The sequence below is a fragment of the Melitaea cinxia genome, chromosome 7 (assembly GCF_905220565.1).
Source record: "Melitaea cinxia chromosome 7, ilMelCinx1.1, whole genome shotgun sequence".
Classification (NCBI taxonomy): Eukaryota; Metazoa; Arthropoda; class Insecta; order Lepidoptera; family Nymphalidae; genus Melitaea; species Melitaea cinxia.
In genome coordinates this window covers 7,029,984-7,038,585 of record NC_059400.1, presented here as the reverse complement: position 1 = coordinate 7,038,585, position 8,602 = coordinate 7,029,984, and the positions used below count along the sequence as shown (strand labels likewise).

At 32.4% G+C, this 8,602-nt stretch overlaps 2 protein-coding genes across 2 annotated transcripts in view; one reads left to right on the top strand and one right to left on the bottom strand.

The window, feature by feature from the left end:
• Positions 1 to 713: 713 nt before the first annotated feature.
• On the top strand, positions 714 to 3,330 carry LOC123654968 (PCI domain-containing protein 2). Its single transcript, XM_045590824.1, has 3 exons — positions 714 to 947; positions 1,545 to 1,707; positions 2,492 to 3,330. Exons 1-3 carry the CDS (start codon positions 714 to 716, stop codon positions 3,295 to 3,297), a joined length of 1,203 nt encoding a protein of 400 aa, XP_045446780.1. The 3' UTR covers positions 3,298 to 3,330.
• A 654-nt stretch (positions 3,331 to 3,984) lies between these two features.
• The window catches only part of LOC123655294, a 59,967-nt gene continuing 55,349 nt past the window's right edge, over positions 3,985 to 8,602 (bottom strand). Inside the window, exons 12-14 of the mRNA XM_045591108.1 lie at positions 7,162 to 7,291; positions 5,106 to 5,196; positions 3,985 to 4,690 (exon numbers count right to left, since the gene is read on the bottom strand). Of these exons, the coding sequence (XP_045447064.1) occupies positions 4,561 to 4,690; positions 5,106 to 5,196; positions 7,162 to 7,291 (351 nt within the window). The 3' untranslated portion in view covers positions 3,985 to 4,560. The remainder of the gene's footprint in view (positions 4,691 to 5,105; positions 5,197 to 7,161; positions 7,292 to 8,602) is intronic.

Genomic DNA, 8,602 nt, shown 5'->3' with positions numbered 1-8,602 from the left:
TTACCTTTGTATCAATTTAAAAACCTTATTTCCCTAACCGAGTACTTGAATTTATCGATAATGCATATCGACAGTTGTTACAACCACGGCTGTAAGCAACTTGTCAGTGTAGTTGCGGCGTGTCATTATACTGTAATGACACAGAATGTGTCTATGTATGTGTGACAAATGTAAGTTGTGTTTTTAATTTAGTATGTGTGTTTCGTAGTGATAGACGATTATTTTTGTGTGGGAATTAGATAAAGTAAGCATGTGTGTAATTTCCCCCCGCAAAAAATGCCAGACAGTTTTGTATCGATAAAAAACGCCAGGGCTACTCCCCTCCGTGTTGCTCTATGCTTTAAATATGTCATTAAATCAATTCAAATTTACTGTTAAATAAAATCGATTATTATTTCAAATCGATATGGTAACGTGTGAGGGAATCACTAATTTCAAATTTTCTTACATGGTAGCAAGTTAGCAACAGTAGTCGCAGTGCTTAATAGGAATAAAAATTCTATTGAATTGTCAATTGTCTATTGTCATTGTCAAGTATCGTCTGTCAAGCGAGTAAAAGTTTTTTTGTGTATGCTTTTAAAGCATTTTCTTAGATATATATAGATACACTAATAGTTCATACAAGATCTAGCGTAGTACAAACGCTAAATAAGTTACACCTATATTTTAATTATACACCAAAACTGGAGGCAACTGATTCTGGGCCATATTACATGCAGAGAGCAACAAGACCAACCATGGCAACTGGTACTCTTAACCAATACATTCAGACTGTGGAAAGGATGTTTAGACTAACAGAAGGCGATGAGCTCGCTCGTCTTTTTTCCCTTAGAGATCCACATGTTACTAACAGAAATCTCCGATCCAGTGATATTGCCTCTCTAGTAGAAGGCAATTGTGTAGCGCCTCTTGATGAGCTTATTGTATGTCATTTATTATGTGTCAAGGTAACTAAATATTTTATTTTTAATCTATTATTATTGTATTCTAGCTATGCCCGTGAGTTTGGCCACGTGGTATTTAACAAAAAAGTTATTGTTCAGATTGCAGAGTTATAAAACAAATAAATTTCTAAAATAAAATTAGTCTAAGTTACTCCTTATTAGCTATCTGCCAGTGAAAATCCCGTCAAATTCGGTTCAGCCGTTTCAGAGATTAGTCGGAACAAACAGACAGATAGACAAAAATTGTAAATAATGTTATTTTTTATATATACCGTGAATACATCCATATGCATTTAGTAAAAAGCGGTTCTTTTAATATTACAAACAAACACTCCAGTGTTATTTATTAATATAGATTACTTTTTCTTGTTTTTAAAATTTATTTTAATCTTGTATTCTGGTGTACAATAAAGAATATAGTAATAATTTATTCTTACCATTATCAAAACAAGCTGAATTTAAGTCATAATGTAGTATAAATAAAAAATTTATTTTTTTATTTTTCATAGTGCGAGATTACTATTAATATGACCTACATTTTTTTTATATTCATGAATCTTGTGTTAATCTTCAAAATTAACTTGAAGTACTCTGTTGCAGGCAATATGTGATAAAGAATACTTAGAAGCATACAGCCATCAAAGTCAGTGTGTCGTAACAATTGTGAAGATACTCCAAAATCAGAAGGAGCAGAACTGGTGTCTTCCTCTTATGTATACTGTGTGTTTGGATCTAAGGCTGGTCGCACAAAAAGCTGAGACGAGTAAATGTCATAAATGCTTTTCTTAACACTTTGTCTTGATAGTAGTCATTGATATATGTGTATATAATTTTCTTCACAAAATATCTATATACTTTTTATTGTATTTTAAACATAATAATTATACATTGATTGATTTAAAGAAAAATTATTTTCGCAAATATGTATCTAAAACTTGTACTTTATTAATTGAGGAGAAACAGGTCCTAATGGCCTATTCTACCTCCTGCTGTTATAGTTTAATCATATCATTATCCACAACTGGTGAAACAGGCCTCTTAGTGACACAATTATTTTCTTAATTACATTGTTTTTTCACCCATAAGGCTTAATAAACTCTTATCTGGATAGTTACTATGCATTACAGGCGAGGTAGCAATACAGACGATGGTGTTTATATTTTTGCAACATCACATAGAACTATATTTAAATATCAGTAGATTTTGTTTGACTAAATTTTGTAACAAGCTAGCCACATTAAAAGGGTTGATAATCTCAGTAATTTGTAAAAAGATACTAATAAATAGCTAGTAATTTTTGTAATCAGAGTTCCAAAAGAGAGTATAATATCACAACAATTATAACACAAGATGGACAATATTCGAATTGCTAATCATAATCTTCCAAGCTTACATTTCCCGATTAATTTATAAATTGCCATCCCAAAATATATATATAATAAATAATAAAATTTTTAAATAATTTTGTGTTTAAAAACCTTATGATATCATTCAGATAAACAATTATATCACATTTTATGTTATCTTACTAATGTTTTGTGTTTTAGTTCAAACCAATGGGAAAATTTTGGAAAAAGCTGCCGAAAGCTTGCTATCCTGCTTCAGAGTGTGTGCCGCCGACAACCGAACCTCGGATGAAGACACTAAACGACTTGGAATGTTGTATCTTGTAAATCAACTTCTCAAAGTTTATTTCCGCATCAATAAACTTCATTTATGTAAACCGCTCATAAGAGCTATAGACTCTTCACCTCTCTGGTACCAGTTTCCTTTGGCGCAGCAAATAACATACAGATATTTTGTGGGACGGAAGGCCATGTTTGATTCTGATTATAGAATGGCCGATGAATATTTATCCTTTGCTTTCCAAAAATGCCATAGAAAGAGTCGTAAGAATAAAAGACTGATATTAACTTACCTAATACCTGTTAAAATGTTACTGGGCTATATGCCAACTAGAAATCTATTACAAAAGTATGATCTCTTACAATTCTGGGACTTAACATCGGTCGTTAAAAATGGTGACTTAAGGGGCATCGATAGAATAATGGAAATGCATGAAACGTTTTTCATAAGTGCTGGCATTTATTTGATTGTGGAGAAATTAAAGCTAATAGCGTACAGAAATCTGTTTAGAAAAGTATATTTGGCTGAAAATACTCATCAGATCGAAATAGCAAGCTTCCAAGCAGCATTGCAGATAATGGGACAAGACGATGTTGACTCAGATGAAACATTATGCATTGTTGCCAATTTGATTTATCTCGGTAAAATAAAAGGGTATATGTCATATCAACACAAAAAAGTTGTTGTGAGTAAACAAAATGCCTTTCCGCCACTTTCAACTTTGTAATTCTTTTTATAAATAAATGTGAATTTTAATTCATATAAGTTTTTTTTTAACTACCTAAGAATCATACATTTCATAGACGTTTCATAAAAGAAAAAATTTAAATTAAAACACTAATGACATTAAAACTTTTTTATTAAATTCATAATATATTTTAATGAAAAATATAAATATAATAAATTTTATGCCGATTCCTTAGCATCAATCCTAACAATGCTGAATTAAGTCTTGCAATATATTTTTAGATTCTAATAGATTTTTCTAAGTCTTATTCATTGTAGATATAGATAGATTTTATAAGTCATTAATATACATATCAATAGATAAGTGTTGAAATAGAAACTTCCATATTGATGTGCTTTGTAATCTTTGAACGAAGGCCATCTGATTGAACATAATTATGATATGTTTTTCTTATTATTTCTGATATGCATACTTTTAACTATATATAGGTAATTGAAAATAAGTTTTGCTATTGGTGAAACGTGGATTTTTTGTAATCAATGACGAAAAAGCACATCAAAATGTTTGATGACGAAGTAGAAAAATATGTATTACGAGTATCTGATTAAACATTACAATGGTTTTTTTGTAACATTAAGGTTATACGTATTCTAGTATAAGTTACTTACGTTAACACTTACCCTTTAAAGGTACTTACGGATAAGCCATCGTGTATTATAAATAATTGTTGTTTTTTGTCATAGTTCAATATTACATTTTTTTTTTAATACAGAAGTAGTTCTATATATTAATAAAACAACTAAAAAACTAATTTGCTTGAAGTAGAATGCGATGGTATTAAAATTGCTTATCCGTAAATATCTTATACACTCTTTTACCAACTTTTATAAAATGGTCTAAAATTGTAATATTGGAATAGAGTTTAATAATTTATATTATTAACTGCTAAGTATACTGACATATATCTGCGAATATTGTAACACTATTTTTTTTTTTCAAATTAAATTGGTATATCCATTTAATAAAACATCTTTTCATCAGGTACCTTATTAAATACATATGTTATAACACTAGTGTAACGCCTTAGGTCACAAGCAAAGTTGGTAATTTCTTATGCTAACAATAATACGCTATAATCTTTATTATATTTTGAATCATTCAAAAGCTCAAATTAATCTTATTTACTACGTTTTGGCATTATATATTTGTAATGTATACATTTCCTAAGGAACTATTAGCGAAATTAAAAAAATAGGTCAAAATTAAATGGCGGAAGAGGTAGAATGCGATGTTACGTTAGATTTAGTTTCTTTCAGTGAAGGAAAATTTATGCAGAGGCGGTCCTTTTAAGAGTTCGTCCTTGTAAGCTGCCAGGATCGCTCGAGAGACACTCGGTTCGGATGCGCTTGTCTCCAAAAACTGACGCATTATTCTGAAAAAAAAACTTATTTATGTTATAATCATAGTAGTTATATAGAATATAACATTATGTGTGAATTATAAACATAATAATTATATCGACTGTGTACTATTAAAGAAATATGATAGGTACCATAGTCTACAGCCGCTGAGTTCATATTGTACGTAAATGCTACGCTAATGCTACGTTGTTTTAAGGAAGCTTTCGAGTCTCAAATTATTTGCGGGTAGTAGCTCTAAATTTTTTTCATGTCAAGACAATATTTGTTATTACTCGTGTTTTCAGCGTAGCAACATCAATACAAGTCTTTAGCTATCTTATTATCCCATAAGGATGAGTGAGATGAGATTTGTAATAACAAATAATATCCTTGAGACTAAGGAGTAATAATATTATATAAAATGAATCAGCCACATTTCTAGATTACCGGTTAGAAGGGGCTATGCCAAGACCGTCTCGCGCCTGCAGAAGTTCAGGGTGGTCGCTGATCGTATCCGTCAGTGCAGCCATCATCACGTCTGAAATTTTTACAATTTATTGTTCAATATAAAGTTTATCACATATCAACATTTTACTTTAATTCGGTACATTTAAAGTGCTTTCAGACCGTTTTTTATCTGTATGGTGTTACTTACTCAGTAATTACAATGTTATACAAAAAACCTTTTTACTATAAGCTTTTATTTAAATGCGCTAAAAAGAATAAAATAAACTTTTCCTTCAAAACACAATTTATATGACATGAAAACTTGTCTCGAGATTATAGTTTACTTTATTTTTCGTATTGTACTCAGCGAGCCCTTTCTTTTGATACCCGTATTGTAAAACAGGATAAAAACTTTGTCCGCCATCTTTAGGAGTCCACCATATTGGATTTAGAGTGACGTCACATTATTTCTCAAGTAATTTTCAGCAAGCCCTTTTCATTTGATACCGACTTTGTAGAAGTGCATTAAAAATAACTAGTCCGTCATCATGTTTGTTCCACCATGTTGGATTTAGAATGAAGTCACATACATAGCTAACCACACATTGTCATCCGAACTTAACGTGTATCTATACCTACATAATTTCAGCTCAATTGCTTGAAGATATATGCTTTAAAATTGAGTTGCAAGATTCCATCCTAACAAACATACCTACATAGTTACATACATACATTGCAAGCTTTAAAAAAACTACATATCAAATAAATTAACAAAATTATTTATTGTTTTTGAAGGCTTTTTAAAAAAAACATCTTTTTGGGGGCTAAAACAAATTAGAACTGAAAAATTTAAATTGTTTTCCAACTAAATTAATTTATTATATATTTGAGTAGGCTTATTCGCTATTACGATTGAAGTTGATTTTTTTTTGTAACCAAATATTGCTTTAAGTATTTTTATGCTAGAAAGTCGCCGCATCTTCAGTTCGATATGTATTTACTTCCTATCATTATAGGTATCTTATACGGTTTTAATAGTGATTTCACTTTTCAATAGAATCTGCGAAGTGACGATTCAAAAGTGTTTACCTATAAATGATTATTCCAATAAGTCTCTCTTACTAGCCCCTTGACACGGTTTACAGTGATTCCGCTTCAGGAGTGTTGGGTTTGATTCTTGTATAGAGTTTTGGTGTAGTATATATATTATTTATATTCACATTCATCAAAACAAAATGTATCTATATCAGTCAGCTGTTACTTAAAACGTAGAAATAAAGTTACCTTAGGAACCTTAGGAACAGACGACGATGTGTTAGTTTAAATTTTTATTTATAATTTTTTTTTTTTATATAGCATACACATACGGTCGTCTGTTCCTAAAGAAAGCAACTTAATGCTTGTATAAGCAATAACCGGCAGATAATTTTTTGTTTTCGATAAATAATACATAAATATAGTAGATTATTAACCAAGAGGATAAAGCAGTGTCTTCTGTCGCGGGTGACGATTTAAATCGCGAGCGTAACGAAGGACTCGAGGTTTACTCCTGAGCGTAGCGAGGAATTTAAGTTCACCCAAGACTAAGACAGCTTTATCACCGAGGAAAATACTCTACTTTTCGTACCATTTGCGAAAAAATTAACACAATAATAATATGAGTTATGCATTTATTAAAAATAATGACAATTAAAAGTAAAAGTTAAAATTGGAAACATTGGTCCTATTATTGATAGAGTGTAATTTTATTTAAATCATATCTGCATAATAAATGCGTATTCCTTTTTCAAAAAGATGTATAATGCTTTATATACAAACTCAATGGTGTAAACACAGATATTCCAAATTTAAATCACATTCTCCCTTAGAGGATGAATGAAATTCAGTACAATTTTCTTTCCCCGTTTTTAACAGATTAAAAATGACTATTGTTATGTTCGCTTTTTGTGGCATAGAAACTTTTTTGAGCAAGTGGTACGAAATCCGACACCCCTTGACCCCAGACTTGAGGCGGAATCGCAGTAGTGCGTCAGCGGGCTGGTGGAATAGTTCTCACCGAGCACTCTCTTCTGTATGGTGCGCGAGAGCCGGCCGCGCTCGGCCTCCCGCTCGAGGAGCGACGCGAGGCGCTGCGCGGCGGCGCGCGCCGGCGCCGGCTCGCGCAGCAGCGACTGCGAGAACAGCATCTGAGCGGCGGGGCTTATTGCTCATGGCTGATTGTTTCGGTTCATACTTTCAACATCTTATCACTTTGTCTATCAGTAAACATTTTTGTACGGTATAATACGATCCAGCCTGTAATATCTCACTGCTGGGCTCAGGCATATAGGTTCATAATTGTTCATACTTTCATACTCATGGGTTGACTGGAAGAGATCTCTTTTAGAGATAAGTTCGCCCTTGCCAACTTCCTTTATTATTATGACTATTGTAAAATTTACTCAGTGCAATAAAGAATATATATACTTTCAACATTTTATCACTTTGTCTATCAGTATATGTCTATCAGTAGTATAGGGTATACATTTTTGTACGGTATAATACGATCCAGCCTGTAATATCTCACTGCCGGGCATAGGCCTCTTTCTCCGTGTAGAAAAAGGATCGGAGCTTTATAACATAACAACATAACAATACACTTTATTGTACACCAAAACAGAAATAATATATATATATGGGCGGCCTTATCGCTGAAAAGCGATCTAGTCCAGGCAACCTAGGGGCGGAGGAAATAGTATCGTGTCAGTGTAGGTGTACAAATTGAGACATAAACTTTATTCACTTGTAGTAACGATCTCTATCAGGTGTTGATAACAACCGGGATTGACAGCTTAGAAGACCCACAAGTACAGACATCCAAACCGGAAAGAAATATTTCTACAAATACATATATCCATCCTGAGCGGGAATTGAATCCGCTAACCGCCGATGTTTAGGCGCGTAGGTACAGTGGCGGCGCGAGACCCAAACTTATTGTGGGCAAGGTACGTTTTGCGAGGATAGCGCTACAGTGTAGTGGTTTATATAATTGTGTTTGCTCGGAAACGAAAAAAATAAAACTTCAACTACATCGACAAGTAATACAAATTAAGTAAACATAAAATACTCAGTAGGTACATAAACGAAAAAATGGGACCGCATGACTAGCATTAGCTTTCAATATAAAAAAAATATCAGAATTGGCAAACCCAGTAAAAAGTTATGAGATATGAATACAACGTAGGTAAAAGAAATAATATTCACCCAGTAAAAAGTTCTGAGGACACGTAAAAAACTTTAAAAAAAATGTCGATATATTAATTTTTCGATATATTTTTTTTTATTTGATTATAAAAAAACTCGTAGCGTGCACTTTCGGATTTTCCCTACTTCTCTTTTAATTTATTTCAGCTTTGAAACGCGAGGCCTTTTGTACCGCGAGGCCGTGGGCGGTGGTCCACACAGCCTACGCTTTACGCTACCTTTGTTAACCGACTTCCAAAAAAGGAGGAGGTTCT

What these genes read in the sequence shown, in the direction of transcription:
- LOC123654968 (XM_045590824.1), top strand. Translation starts at nt 714, where the DNA reads ATGCAGAGAGCAACAAGACCAACCATGGCAACTGGTACTCTTAACCAA. An exon ending in GTCATTTATTATGTGTCAAG is followed by an intron (nt 948 to 1,544) that starts GTAACTAAATAT and finishes ACTCTGTTGCAG; the next exon opens with GCAATATGTGATAAAGAATA. An exon ending in CGCACAAAAAGCTGAGACGA is followed by an intron (nt 1,708 to 2,491) that starts GTAAATGTCATA and finishes TTTGTGTTTTAG; the next exon opens with TTCAAACCAATGGGAAAATT.